General features: G+C 39.5%; 1 protein-coding gene across 8 annotated transcripts in view; it reads left to right on the forward strand.

Moving 5' to 3' along the window:
• The window catches only part of sntg2 (syntrophin, gamma 2), a 55,608-nt gene that overhangs the window by 14,804 nt on the left and 24,961 nt on the right, over window positions 1-15,843 (forward strand). For 7 of the 8 annotated variants that reach the window (XM_054796239.1, XM_054796241.1, XM_054796243.1 and 4 more), the window contains 6 exons: window positions 1,841-1,865; window positions 1,966-2,009; window positions 2,377-2,418; window positions 4,274-4,361; window positions 8,766-8,848; window positions 13,056-13,180. In XM_054796239.1, coding sequence (XP_054652214.1) covers window positions 1,841-1,865; window positions 1,966-2,009; window positions 2,377-2,418; window positions 4,274-4,361; window positions 8,766-8,848; window positions 13,056-13,180 — 407 coding nt within the window. The remainder of the gene's footprint in view (window positions 1-1,840; window positions 1,866-1,965; window positions 2,010-2,376; window positions 2,419-4,273; window positions 4,362-8,765; window positions 8,849-13,055; window positions 13,181-15,843) is intronic. The other variant, XM_054796240.1, reaches the window with a different exon arrangement.

Here is a 15,843-nt window from a genome sequence, read left to right on the forward strand (position 1 = left end):
ATCTCCATACTACAAAAATGGGTAATCTAACATTACGTACCTGAAATGAAGGTTTAAAGTGCAATTACAATTTTCTTGTTCCATTGTTTGGTTATTTTGCTTATGGTAAGCTCAGATTTCAGTATAAATATGACTTAAAATAAGCAAATTGGTCTAAGATAAAAAAGTGCCTGGTAACAAAAAAGGTATGTATTTTTTGTCGAAAATCAGTACTTATGACCTTGACATTTAAATTGCTGACATTTTTACTTTTGTAGTGAAGAAAATGTTACGGCATTTGGATTGTCTTGTCAGCATCAATCAAATGTACTGCAAACATGAGTCTACTGTATAAATAGCTTGTCTGACATGTACAACAATACAAAAATGAATAAGGACGGATGGTGTTTGCTTCAGCACTGCGAGTTCCTGTTAAGTGTTGAAAAAACAGTCACAGCCATTATTTCTTTACTTTGGACGAGTGTGCTTGACGTAGCGTGCCAGTACCAATGTCCAGGGGTTTCATGTTTAAAAGTGCGTGCAGGACTCCTACTAAAACTGTGCATATGCATAAAATTATTCAGGCTTATAAAAATGTGCGTATGCACACCTGCACGCAAAGTTTCCTTTTACTTTCAAACACTGCAAAAATAGCCATACTTGAAAGAAGGCCAAATTAGATTAAAATGAGACAACTTTTCTTACTTCAAGCAAAAACAGAGGTGTTCAGACAGGTATTTGAACCCAGGTTGCCTGATTGTGTGGCCACCATGCTATCGACTCAGCCACATTGTCGGGATGTTAGTTACGTTGGTTACTTCTTCACTGGTCTGAGCTTTTCAACAAGCATGAAGCAAATTATATGAATGGAACCTCTTTTTTTTTTCAAGAAAATAGTGTGATTGCATCTAAAATCCACTAAAACCTATTGTCATAAACACCATCAGAATTCTGCCTTGGCTTGATTTGCACGGAAATTCACTTTTGAGATTTATAAACTAGATAAAAAGAGTAATTTAATTTCTGGAATCAAGTTTAACAATTTTACACATTTATATTACATTTTCATAGACTTCACATTGGCCTGAAATCAGCAAATCTTTAAGAAATGGTTGCTTTAAGTGGGACTTTTTTACTTTCTTGAAATGTAGTTTTTGCAGTATAGTAAATATACTTTATATTTTCTGTGTGTGAGTCCGTTCTTAAATTTAGAAAGTTTAGAAAGAAGTTATATTCTTAATTTAAGACAAATGTATATTAATCTGTTGTTGAATAATCCAAATAAGGTTTAACTTATTACAAAAAAGAACTAATTTCTGGCAAAAAAAAAAAATATCTTCATAACTGGCCAGCTATACTGTCTTAATATAAGATTATTTTTCTTAAGTGAAAATTGCTAGACAAGATATTTTTCTTTTTAGGAAAAAAATGAGAAATGTTTTTTTTTAACTTTACTTCTTGAAATTCAGTTTTTGCAGTGAAGTTTCAATGCAAAGCACCTGGTGGATCAAAGTGCATATCAAATCAGCCATGTCACCATGAGTCATCGCAGCAAGTGCAGAAAAGACCAACAAACAATATTTATCAACACAGAAAAAACAGCCTATTTTCACAGGAAAAAAATTCAATGAAATAAAAATAACTACATTCTTATAAAACTGCATATATTTCAGTGTTTTATTTGACCAATTTCTAAAGTGCTGACACTCACAGCTTTCACGTCCCCATACAGTGAGAAACATTTGAATGGTTTTACTCGTTCCATATCAGTTTTGTCGTCACCTCCTGCCTTTTTAATAGACTTCGAAACCTGATTAGTTTCTGATATTATGCATCCCTGTATGATTGTCTAACCAATTAGATGCCGCCCAAGATGAGTCCGACAGGTACACCGATTGCTAGTTCCACTACATTAGCACAAATTAACAGAAAATTATTTTCTACTGTTTTCATTAACCTCTGATGCATGACTCTTGATGCTCATAGTGGACCAGGTGGGGAAGCTGTTTGTTGGTGATGCCGTCTTGCAGGTGGGTACATTTGAGTGTGACTGGCTCGGATCAAGGCGGTCACTATTTTCCATCCTCTTCTGTTTTGCAGTGTGACATTTCATTTTGGAAATATGAAGATGACATTATTCATGGTTGAACGTGCTTCAATCAAATGAATTGAAAAATATTTTTGTATGTATTTTTCCTGAATGTTAAAACGTAAAATTCTGAAGGCCTGTAATAAATGTGTTGCACATCAAATAAATCCTCACACTCTATTTACATTGACAGTGATGATTTATCAATAATTAGTTATAATGCAGAGTTTAATTGCTTTAATAGAGTTGCTGTATCACTGTTTAACATGGAAGGAAAGTTCATTTGTATCCTCTTTTGGTTTCTGTAGGTCAATGGCATAAACGTGGAGCACTGTACTCATGAACAAGTTGTGAGTATAATTTTGTTCAATGATAATTCAAGATTTTCCACGGCTGTTTTTTTGCCCAGATGTGTCCTACTGCATTGTTTATTCAATCATTAAAGCACACTGAATGTCTACGCTCTGTTTCAGATTGGGGGAGGATAGGTTTTGCTTGTCTAGACTGCATTGTCAAGTGAAAACCACATGAAAACTGTCATCGGGTGGAAAAAAAAAAAAAACAACTGTTCGATGTGTGTTACTTAGTACACTGGTGGTATCGTTCTCCTATAGGACATTCCAAATGGTTGTACTGGCTATGACCAATGTTTGTGCGTTGGTTCTGATTGATTTTCCATCTTCTTTCAAATTCACAATTGCTTGTTTTTAACCCATAGACAGCTCTCTGGTTTTGTGGTTGTTTTCACCTCACACAGACAAAACCTACCCCACACAATCTGAAATTGAGTGTAGACATTCAGGGCTATTTATTGCTTGAACAAGCAATGTAATAGGATACACCTGGGCAACAAAACACACCTGTCAGTCAAATGTTTCACATGAAAAATGGGCGAGTTCAAACAAAAGTTGCTGTTATCCGATTCAGACGTAAATACCTGGAAATAAAAGCTGAAACATTGCTTTCTGGTCTCACACCTTTTGATGTCAAACCCAAATGTTTTCAGTTCCGGAAAAAAATAAAGTAATTGACCTCATTGTTCCAATACTTTTGGAGGGCACTGTATCGACAAACAACCAATCACATTCACATTTTCACATGGGGACAATTTAGAGTACCAATTTAGGGAGGAAGCCGGAGTACCGAAGAAAACCAATGGGGAGAACATCCAAACCCCATCCAGAGAAGATCATAGATTCAATCTCAAATCGCCAGACTGGGAGGCTTCATCATGTAACCAAACCAAAACAGAGACTGATGGCAGCTCTACAGTAACAGACGTTCTCTGAAGTAGCCACAAAAATACAGCCGGCTTTTAACTGCTGGCAGGTATTTAAATTCATATACAGTGGAACCTTGGCTAGCGTAATTAATTAATTCAAGACGGTCCGACATAAACCGAAACGGACATTAACCAAATAAAATTTTCTCATAAGTAATCAAAAATATTAACACAAAACACGTTTTTATAGTTTTACATGCAGAAAACTATTCAAAATGCATATAATGACGAATCAAAGGGATAAATGAACAGGTTACTTTTACCTTCATTGAAGACGTAATTCTTGATGGGACTGAAAACAGGAAGGTGGTGGTGGTTGCTGTTGCTGCCACATTGTGTCTTTAAATCAAGGTAAAAGTAACCTTAAATGTTAATTTATCCCTTTCATTTATCATTTTCATGCATTTAGAATTGGTTCACATGTAAAAGTATAATTGTAAAACTATAAAAACGTGTTTTGTGTTGACATTTTTGAGAGTCAACCACTGATGACATCATAGACGGGTGATGTAACTGCTGGTTCTGGTTGCAATTTTCTTTAGCTAGTTGATAGGATGCTAGCAAGGAAGGGTGTTTTGTGATTAAAAAAAATACATTAACACATCTGGACTCACGCACGACAAGACGTGCACCATATTGTACGCAAACGTAAATTGTTGTAATGTAATTTTTACATTAAACTACTTGTTAAAAACGCTTATCTATATGAATTCATCCAAATAAAACAATTAGCTTGATTGCTTATTCTACGTCTTGTCTCTGTTTTGTATGTACATAGCCTACAAAGGTTAACTTGGTTTTATGGGCTATGTACGTGCATCTGCATAAAAATGATTTGTATTAAATCTGTATAAGTTGAGCTTTTATATCCTAAATTGCTAATTCACCGCTGACCTTTCATCTTCTTTTGTCACTCCTGTCAGGTTCACCTCTTGCGCACGGCTGGAGATGAGGTCATCATCACTGTCCGCTATCTACGGGAGGTTCCATCTTTTCTAAAACTTCCTCTTGGTAAGAGTCATGAATTTGATACATTTTTAAAAGTTAGAATAAAGCAACCTTGGATTTTGGTTTAATATATAGGAATAGAGCTTCTTTGAGGGTACCGATTTAATTGAACTCGTAAACTTGTGATGTGCACGTCCACATGAATATGGATTTTTAAAAACTGCATATTTTTCACATCTTGTACCTCCCCTCTGATGGGTCCACGGAGTGTGTGCTATGATAATACGTTCATGTCATTCCAGCAATTAATGGAACAATATAATCTTCCAAAGTCCCATATCTTTCGGTACTTCCAGGTTAGGCACTTTGTTTACAATCGATTACCAAATTTCCCTGAGACTCCTGGTACGAACATTGTTGATGCACTTCTGGACTTGCAACCGTCACGTAAGGGCTTAATTTCTACGGTTTATGTCAAACTGTTGGACATAAGACAGACCTCTCTGATTAACATCAAAACAGCATGGGATCTGAATATGTCTTTGACAGGTGACATGTGGCATATAATCTTTAAAATGATCAACTCAACCTCTATTTGTGCCCGCCATAGCTTGCTACAATTTAAAGTTGTACACAGGACTCATATGTCAAAATCCAAACTAGCCCGTATATATCCAGAGGTGGATCCCTGTTGTGACAAGTGTAAGAGGGAGGATGCCACACTTATTCACATGTTTTGGTCTTGTCCTAGTCTGGAAAAGTATTGGAGGGAAGTCTTTCAGACACTTTCTGTAACTATCAATTTACCCTTGCAACCCAACTCTTTAAATAGCACTGTTTGGCACCACAGGTGAACCCGACTTGCGTTTGACCCCCACACGACAACGAAGTTTGTTCTTTGCCTCCCTCTTGGCCAGACGGGCAATTCTGTTAAGGTGGAAGGATGCTGCTCCGCTCACCCACGCTCAGTGGCTGAGAGATGTCATGTCCTGTCTAAATTTGGAGAAAATTCATTACTCGATTTGTAATGCCAAAGAAAAATTCCAAAATGTCTGGGGGGACCTTTCTTAGTATATTTCCACAACTTTAAATTTACCTGAGCTCCCCAATAGCTTTCCCTCTCTGGCCTATTTGCTGTCATCTGTTGTTTAATTCACTTATGCATTTGCTTTGGTTGTTTTGCATTTGGTTGTCCTACCAAACTCTGACCTCTGTCTCTTTGGGCTGTGTGTGGCTTACTTTGTGAGTGTTTTTTGTGTTGGGGTTTTTTGTTTGTTATTTTGCTGTTTTTGTTTTGGTTTCTCTCTCTCTCTCGTTCTCTGCCTAAACTACCAGCAAACTTTGTGTGTATTTGTTTTTTACTTTGTCAAAATTCAATAAAAATATTTCTGATATAAAAAAAACCTGCATATTTTTCTATGCGCTTAGGCCTTCTGTCGACACACAAACGTATGGTTTGTGTTTAAGAACTGAGCTTTTGGAAAACTACGGTCAAGGTGAATATTTTGGAAAACTCCGGCTTCAGCGTATGCTTGTGGACGGCGAAGACGGTGCTGTTGGTTTGTTGCCGACAGATGATGTAATAATTATGTGGCGTCGTTTCCACACTATTAAGTATAAGTTAATGTATGAGATGGCAAACATTACATTGCTGGTTTTAAGCATACTGAAATGACTTTTTGTGTGTTTAAAAGTAAACATACGCCTACTTTCGCTTTACATTGACAAACAAAAAGGCACCATTATGGGCTTTGGGGGATGCCTGTAACATATGCCCGTTTTGTCCTGCATAACTACTGTCGTGGAGGCAATTAAACAAAGAGGCGCAAAATTATTTCAGCAATGGTAGCGTCACAGCCGAAGGAGTTCTGTCTTGACTGATAAAATGAACTACACTTCACAGCATAATCAACAAGTGGTACATTTGAATAGAAAAACATGGTTCATACATTTTCAGTTTTGTATTCAATCAATGTTGCTGACAAATGTGAAATAAACTACTGAAAAGTAGCGCTACTTTGCTAGCAGTCAACATGTATCTTCTCCTGTGACTCGCCGTGGTTGTTACTGTGAGTCTATGGAAATGATGTAATCGATGCTTCTGATTTAACTGCCTTAACAGTCCATGACTCTGTTACTTTGGCATACATGACAGCCTACAAATGTGTATTAGTGTGGACAGAAATAGTTTTAAAACTGTGTGGATGGAGATTTTATTGGACACTGCAGAGGGGCACGTGCGTTTTTGAAACTATCCGTGTTTGTGTGGACGTGGCCTGTGTCTGGGGTCGGCAACCCGCGGCTCCTTTCCTGGAGATTAAGATTTAACACTGAAGTAGGGGCCCATGTGCATTTTCGAAAAGAATGTGAAATATCCGACTCACCGCAAGTCCGTGAATGCATTGAGACTGCATTCTGACTGCTGATTGGATGTGCAAGGGAGGGGTAGATAGGCTAGCGTATGCAGTGAGTCCCACTACGAAGGAGAGAAAAAAGGTGAGGGAGTTTTGAGTTGAGTTTGAAGCAAGTTACTGTGCAGTAAAATAAAACTATGTAATTAACGAGAGAATAGCGATATGTTTTATAACGAGCTACTGTGTGTGCTCGGAGCCCGTGACACGCTAATCGCCGAGGTGGTGACTCCAGGAGAGGCAGATAGGATGGCGTGGGAGCTGACTGTGCATTCACCGCTCAGAACAATATGCTCTTTCACTTTTATGTTTCCAAATACCAGAAAAATCTCCCAACGACATCAGGAAAAGTCTTCATATTTGTCGCTAGTTACTTTTGAGAAAATTAGTCACCAAGAGGGTTTGGAAAGTGGCCAGATTTACAGAGAAAATCGCCAAGTTGGCAACACTGAGATGGGAAGGAGGGGTAAGCCATTCACAGATGGAGAATACATGAAAGAATTGTTCATAAAAATATCAGAGCATCCATTCTCCGAATTAAAAAATAAACAGGACATTATTCAGAACATGAAAGAATGCCTCTCTTTGCAAAGACAGTCAAGGACAATAAAATGGTTATTGATGACAATTCAGCGCAAGCGTAAACGGTATGCAGCAAACAACACTCATAGTGTATGTGAACTCTGGACATTTTTTTATATTAAAGTTGGCTGCAATTTGTTTTAATTTTAAACAAATGTGGGAACCACTCTGAAAGACTTACGGAGTTAAGTGTTCAAATTATTTCAGAGTAGGCCGACATAGGCACACTTCTCTTTGTTGAATTTTGTGGTTGGAACAGGTAACAACAAAAAAAAAAGTAAAATTTTTCCAAGTTTATAAGCCGTGTAATGTTTTGCAGCTCCCGACTATTTGCTAAAATGGCTCTTTTGATGGTAAACGTTGCCTACCCCTGGCCTATGTGATAAATGTTCAGCATAACGTTGCCTACCCCTGGCCTATGTGATAAATGTTCAGCATAAATATACCACAGTTATAAACCCCACATTTTTTACATGTTTATGTCTTTTTGCTTCACTGATAATATATTTTTCAAATGCTCAGTGTGAGTGCAGGAGAGGGAGTGGGTACGCTCTTAAACGAATAATACTTTCCCCAAATAGACGTGTCCTCCTCAGGACCTTGTGGGTTGCTTGCTACTTTGAAGACCTAAATCTTGTCTCAACTTAATATCATAACTTGTCTACTTTGACTGTAGTGTCTATGGCCAATGGACACTATTTCAGGAAATGCTGTCACTTGCTCAAACAAAACTTTATTAAAAACACTGCAGAAATAATAATAGAAGATCTGCTGGTTTGTGCGCTATGGGCTGTTCAAATCGAACACGAAATTAACACAGTTGTGGGAACGGAACACGTTCGTAACTGGAGGTCCACCTGTATATTGCATCTATTATGTGTGTGTAAAAGTGGATAAAAGGCATAATAGTGATTGAGCCACATTGTTGGAAAAAGGCTCATTAAAGCAGTAAAAACACAACGCTGTGTTCTTATTAGGGCTTATTAAAAGCACTTTTTGTAGGACTTGACGCTAATTTAAAATAGTATATGGGACCTTTATTGAGTTAGTTGGCACACAGATACTATTACATTTTTAGATGCCACGAGGAAGGAGTGAAGTGAAATGAAGGCAAACTCCCATCCATGCATTTTCTATGCCGCTTATCCTCACTAGGATTGCGGGGGTATGCTGGAGCCTATCCCAGCTGACTTTGGGGCGAAAGGCGGGCTACACCCTGGGATGGTCGCCAATCAATCGCAGGGTACATATAAACAATCATTCCCACTCAACACCTATGGACAATTTAGAGTCACCAATTAATTTAACATGCATGTTTTTGGAATGTGGGAGGAGATTGAAGTACCCGGAGAAAACCCACGCATGGGGAGAACATGCAAATTCCATACAGAGTTGCCCAACGGAGATCCGAACCCAGATCTTCCACATCTCCAGACGTGTGGCCAACATGCTAACCACTGCCTTCTCCTCACAGGTTCTTCATCTGCTGATAATAGCGGTGAATCCTCGTCACTCTTTGACTGCGGCTCGCATTTCAATGGCAGCAAAAGAGGCACGGTAAGATGTATCTGAGTCGTGTTCTTTCCAGGGATTTTCGAACTGGAACCCAGGCTCTGCGACACATGTTGGGGTCCAGAATTTATTTATTTATTTTTTTACAATAAATAAATTACATTATGTTGATGGCTGTGCATTTATAAATCCTAAACTTAGACAGGCTGACTAGAAATAAGACAAATATTCTTTATAATATATTGAATTTTTGCAGGGTTCATAGTCAAATGAAGACACCTGTAGTGGAACACATTACTCTCAAATAAGGAATTCCTTGTTCTATTACACAGTATTGTCTGCTAGAAATGAGCAGCTACTGATTACTGAGCTAAAAAGTGTCACAGCGCTGTGTTTCTTGCAGATGAAACAAACCCTGTTTGAAGTCACGATACCATCGTAATAAACTGCCACATATTAGACCGTAGTCATAATTAAGAGAAAGCTATCCGTCCACACGACTAACGTTATGTTAGTAAGGTACACTAACCTTAATCTCACTGATTTGCGCTACTTTAATTTAACCTTGTCTCGGATTTTATGCTACATTCGGAAGGAGATGATGCCACATAAAAGATGTGCTGTTGTGGTACAACGGATGTTGTGATGGTGTTCAACGTTCTGTTTCGCCACATTTTCTGTCTTTTTACATTTTGTTTGGTGACAAAACTGCGACTTTATTCTTTGCTTTCCTTCGTTCCTTTTGTTGCCTTACCGCATTTTCTCACCTCTTCAATCTTCCCGCACCGTCCGCTTCCTTCTTTGACGTCTGCATGGGTAACATAAGTGCGTTGGTGATGTAAGCGATTCCTCGAGGCAGAAATATCCTTCGATCTTTTTTGTAATGGAGGTTCTCGAATTATTCAAGGAGTCGTTGCACCTCCTATATGCTACAGCAAACATGGCAAGAAATCAACCACCGTGATGTGTTTCATTCAACTAATGTTGCCCATATAGAGGTCCGTCAAAAGAGACAAAAACGTAAATCTCTACTTGCCATACATTTGTTAACTTGGAAAGTAACTTTGTGGACAACCTGTAGTTTTGGACTCAACAAAGACATAGGAAGCAAGTAGCAAAACATTAAGAGTCCTTAATAAAAGCTCATGTAGTGCATTCGTTTCTCGCAGGCAAAGTACAAAAACAAACACAAAACATGACTAACCAAAAGTGACGGTGCAGGAAAAACAACAAAAACCACCTTGGACAAAACTGTTACCTCTAGAAGAACAAAAAAGACAGCATGGCAAAAAGGGCAGCTGGCTTGGCATAACAAGGCACGGGAGGAAGACACGAGCAGTAAATAATCGGCAGGGCTTGAACAAGTTGTCATCAAGAAACAAAATGAAGACTGCTCATGGAAAAAAAACACTGGGAATGCAACAGCTCTCCATAAAACGTGGAAGCAGAGGAACAATCTGGCGTCTTCCTGCTGCAGCAGCTGTGCTTAAAAAGAACCACTAATTGCAGAATGACTGGAGGTGTGCCTCGTTATCCCATCAAAGAAAGCACCCAAAATGAAGAGGAGAAACCAGAGCACACAGCAAGTACACAAGAACAGTCACCACAAAAATCAGGAATAGACAATACGGAAGATAGTGTAAATCAGGGGTCACCAACCCGTCGATCGCAAGCTACTAGTCGATCTTTGGGACTTGGCTGGTCGATCACGAGAATATTAGAAAAAAAATGTATTATTACATCATTACACCTCTCCCGGAGAATGACCAACAGGCATGCATTTTGACCACTGAACACGCCCGTATGCCTTCTCCAGCAATGTCCAGCCAGGAGCCCTGTCCCAAAAACCCGATCACACATGTACACCGGCTCGTCTCGTGCTCGCAGGTTGAGTGACAAAGAGAGAGAGAGTGTCAGCAATGTGCCTGCTCACGCAACAGTAATTATTGCATGTTGTGGCTCCAAATCAGCCTTTGCTACCTCAAAATGAAGGCACAAATATAACTCCATAGATGTGCACCTCCAAAAAATGCTGCTCATTAGGACTGACTGTTGTAACCCCTCTCCCCTCAACCACCATCGATTTGCACTGAGCCCACAAGCCAAATAGATTTGAAGTTTGTTCATAGAGCCGACGCCACAAGCCCGACCCCGACAAAGAGCCACAAAAGTAGGGGTGCGGCCAAGGGGCCATCTGTCATTGCATCACTGCAGAAAGAAAATAAAATTAAAAAAATAGCAAAAAGGGTAAAAATAGAGCAAAAGGCACAATGAGAAAAAGCTGAAATGTTGACACCGACAACCAATAATAACACAAAGCTTTGTAAGCTTTCTGCAAAATAAATCAATAAATAACTATGTATAATTGAAATATACAGTCAAACTTGTCTATAGCGGCCACTAGAGGGAGTCTGCAAAAGCGGCCGCTATAGACAGGTGGCCTCTATAGACAGGTTGGTCCAGTTTGAATGTTGACCAGTAGAGGAAAAAAAAAGGGAAAATAATAATAATAATAATGTTGACCAGTAGAGGGCACTGCGGACTGCGGATAAAAGCTGTACAGCACTACTAGGCTTGTTATTATCATGGTTCATGGTTTTAATTCATCCTGAACATGCATATGAGTCAAACAGTAGCCGATCACATAGTACAATTCACAATTTTGCATGTCCAAAAAGGAGTAGGAAGAAGCAAAGCTTATTTAATCCTACCCCTCATCAGTTTCACATCAGTTGCAATACATTTATTCACCTCTTCTTCTTCCAAGTGTACTTTGTAGGTCTACATGACAATGTAGTGCAATCATAGCCAAGGTTTTTACTTACTAAAAGGAAGCTAGAGGCTTAATAATAACTGATAGAATATATCCACGACCCACATAACAAAGCTGTGCTAGTAATGTCTTACGCTTGTTTTTAATATTTTACTTTTTATACGGCAGAGTTTCATTACAGCTTTAGTTCATCAGGAAGTGACGGGAAGTGACGGTGGGCGTCCCGAGCAGCTGTGAGTTTCGAGAGAGTTGGGAAGTGTGTTTATGTTGGCGTGGATGTAAAGTCCTGCAGTGTTCTCCGCTGTGAATAAAGCCATTAAAGTGCATCGGCGACGTGAGTCTCTCCTTCCCCACAACAAGCGGCATTACAGTATTGACCAGTGCACACCAGGAAATAAACGGTGTCATTTCTTACAGGCATTGGCTGGACAGCTATGTAGTGGGGCTTGTTTAACCTTTGCCTTTTGGGCAAGCAGGAAGGAGAGACGATGCTGAGAGATGTGTGTGTGTGTTCTGTGTGCTCTCTGGTGGCCGCGTTCAATAAATAAAGTTGGCAGAAGCAACAGGAGAAGTTTCCTTCTTTGCTTCGGAGCTGAATAACACTGACAAGTTAACAGACTAGTAGCGAACGGAAAAGAAGACGTTTTTTTTTGTGTCGAATACAGAAGATGAGGACTTTGATGGATTTGTGGATGAGGATGGATCAAAAATAACGTGAGTACATTCTAAAATACTTCAATTAAGTACAAACGAACTCAGTTTTGCTCCCGCTGCCGCATGCACGCTAGCGTGTTTTTTTTTTTTATTGTAGCGTCACTTGGAGCACGTCCTGTTCCCAGCCTACGTTGCGGTAATGTTTTGGTGCAAATGCTCTTAAAGTTACATGTTTGACCAGGAAATAGCAAGCTCAAAAGAAGACGGCTTTTTTATGTGGAACAACTGACAGTTTGTGTGGATCTTGTGAATGATTGTGACTGAGCTAGGACTCAGTAATTAAAGTCTACACACGACGGCTTCATTGATTGAAAAACGAAACTTTTTTGTGCATGAAGCCTCTACTTGAGTTGGTAATTTGGCCGCTATATGCAGTCAGATATTGACCAAGGGAGACAAAATGGGTGGCCGCTGGCCGTGTTGGACAGGTGACTGCTATACACAGGGTCTATAACATGTAAATTTGCTGGGGGGATTTTTCAGTGGCTGCTATAGGCAGGTGGCCGCTCTATAAAGGTGGCCGCTAAGACAGGTTTGACTGTGTATAGATCTTGCGTGGGTTCACGGGCGAGACCAGAGATCTTGGGCTCCAAAAGGTTGGTGACCAATGGTGTAAATGATATTTCGAACACTTACTCAAAATGTGCAGTAACTAGTATCCCACCATTTTGTTGTAGATTTACTTTTTAAAAGCAAATACGGCTGCATGGCCACATTCTTTAACATTGAGGCTTGAGAAGCTCATTGGGCATTTGTCTCTTGTAGGCTTCATCACCTCCTTCACCCTCAGCTAATGAACCAAAGTATGAGAAACGCTGGATGGATGCTGTCTCCCTGCCCTTGTTGATGGCCAGAGTCTCCAGATATAAAGCTGGCATGGATAAATTAAGGTAAGAGTTATCCGGCATGATATAATCCACCTTCAACATGCGCAGTTCAGTGAGCACTGTTGTTGGTTTAGCAAGCAATGTTCCTTTAGGCAAGAAGTTGTTAACGCCAATATGTATGCACAGACATAAACGGCTTAAAAGGTCACTGCAGCTTTAAGGCTGGAACTCAGAACGTGTGACAACACTAGTCAAACTTAATATGCATTTGATTTTCATGCACTCCCTTTTATGTATATTGATTTAGCTTTTTTAAGTCAGTATTTTTTTTGGGCCCCACAGTGATGTGCAGTAGATCCCCGCCTATTTCTTCTGCAGATGTCTTTCCTTTGCATTAAACTGTAAATGTATTTTTTTTATGATAACTTCAGTAGGAAGTGGTTTGGTTACATTATTAGTTCATCCATAGGTTGTTCTCCAATCTGCATGATGTTGGTATTCTGGCAGCCGATGTTCAGTCCAGCCTTGGATGCATTCTGGTCAAGAGCAGATGTCATCTCTCTAATATTTGGTCTGGAGTCTGCCAGCAGAGCTATGTTGTCAGTGAAGTGTATCAGTCTTTAGGGCACTTTCCTGCTCCCAATGGTGTTCCAAAGTGTGATTGGGTCATGGTGTCTCACAAATGTAATTCATTGTACTAATGAATGCATGATGTTGGTGTTCTGGCAGCTGATCTCTAGTCCAGCCTTGGATGCACTCTGGTCAAGAGCAGATGTCAGCCCTCTAATCGTTGGTCTGGAGTCTACCAGCAGAGCTATGTTGTCAGTGAAGAGTATCAGTCTTTCAGACGCTTTCCTGCTCTCAATGGTATTACAAAGTGTGATTGGGTCATGGTGTCTCACAGATGTAGTTCATTGTTCTATTGAATAAGAATGGTGACAAGTGGTACCCTTTTCTTCCAACATCATCAGTGTAAACACTTGTACATAAGTACACGTTATTTTGATGTGTCACCACTTTGCCAAGGTCTGAAAAAGAACACCCAAACTGTTCAGGTGAAAGGAAATTGGTTAGGATGTTCAGTAACAATCCAGAAACCACCAACTCAGGTCTATTGTGAACTGGAAACTGCAGACAAAGACACATCTTATGATATTATTAGTTATTAATATCAACATTTCACATATTGCTTGCCACTTTATGTCTTTCTGCTTTCTGCTGCAGCAAACATTCAAAGTTTGCTGTTTTTTGGTTTATATTTGTACAGTGTTTGTGTGTGTGCGTGTTGGGGGAGAGTGGGATCGATCTCATGCCCTACCGAAGAATCAATATTGCACACTATAAAGAAATAAACATGTGATGCACAAGCTTTGACACGTAATGAAACAACTTAGAACACTGCTAGCAAACCATTTTTGGGGGAAACAGAGCAGCCTCTCTCTCCCTCTTGTGAGGATTGTAGTACTGCTCTCTGAGTATGGGATGGCTTAAGCCGCCTTCTGACAGGGATACAGTTTTCTGACATTGATGCGCCAGATGTCGGTCCATCTTATTAATTTCTTCCTTTGGAGCTTTTTATTCTTGGCACTTTCTTCCTTACTTGGCACAAGAGTACTTAAAACTAGAAGTGTTAAATTTTGGGAGAAATTACATGTGAATGCTGGCAAAGCTGATGCCGAACTGCAGTGCTGCACTCGCTGTCAAATCCTAATGAGCTGATGCCAGACTGAAAGGCTATAGCTAACATGCTAACACCTAGCATGATAGCACAAAGTGTCTATGTAAGTTTAGGGTTAGGGTTTGAAAGCATTAAAAATGCTAACATGATAATTATAGCATGCTAGCAAATACGACATGCTAATTGTTAGCATGCTAACACCTAACACGAAAACACTGTTTATGTAAAATTTATACAAAATAGCAAAAAAGTGAATATGCTAATGTTAGCATGCTAGTAATGCTAGCATGCTAGCTGTTATCATGCTAACATGTAGCATGATAGCACTTAGTCTTTATATACGTTTATACCTATAAAAATAGCTTAAATGCTAAGATGCTAATGTTAGCATATTGACAATGCTAACATCTTAATGTTAGCAAGCTAGCAAAATGCTACAAAAATGGCAAGAAAACAAATAATTACCAATGGAAGAGAGAGACAGACCATCTTAAGACCAACGCACTTAAAAATGTAGGTGTTTCCTCCAGAGAAATTGGAGTGTTCTAAAACTTTTGACCGGTAGTGTAAGTTAATACCTGAGAAAATGGGTGAAATACTGTCACCACTTTCTGAATGTCTTCTTCTTCCTTAACTGGGTTGAATAAGCATCCTGTTGATTAGTTTGAGCACTGCTGCCCCCTAGATAGAGGCTTGTGTAGGCAGCCCATGCATTAGCACACTGAGTTATGTGGAACCTCTCAAAGGATCAAAGCAGCCTCCTACACCGTACAGCGCAGTTTAAAACTAGCATTGCAAACACTAAGCCTTTCTCTAAGCCTTTTTCACTCACAGACTGGCTCCAACCTAGCTTGTAAACATCACTGCCCTCTGCAGTATACCTGAATAACAGTTCAGGCCTCTCACCTGAGTGATTCTTCATAGACAACTCCCACACGGCATGGCGCAGCCTAAAACTGAAGAAAAGTGAAGAGTCCCAAATGATTGGAGAATTTTGGCTACGACACGGTTAAAATCGGTTGTGCAAATTATGAGAGTCAAAAAAATT

This window comes from Dunckerocampus dactyliophorus, chromosome 13 (assembly GCF_027744805.1).
Source record: "Dunckerocampus dactyliophorus isolate RoL2022-P2 chromosome 13, RoL_Ddac_1.1, whole genome shotgun sequence".
NCBI classification, from domain to species: domain Eukaryota; kingdom Metazoa; phylum Chordata; class Actinopteri; order Syngnathiformes; family Syngnathidae; genus Dunckerocampus; species Dunckerocampus dactyliophorus.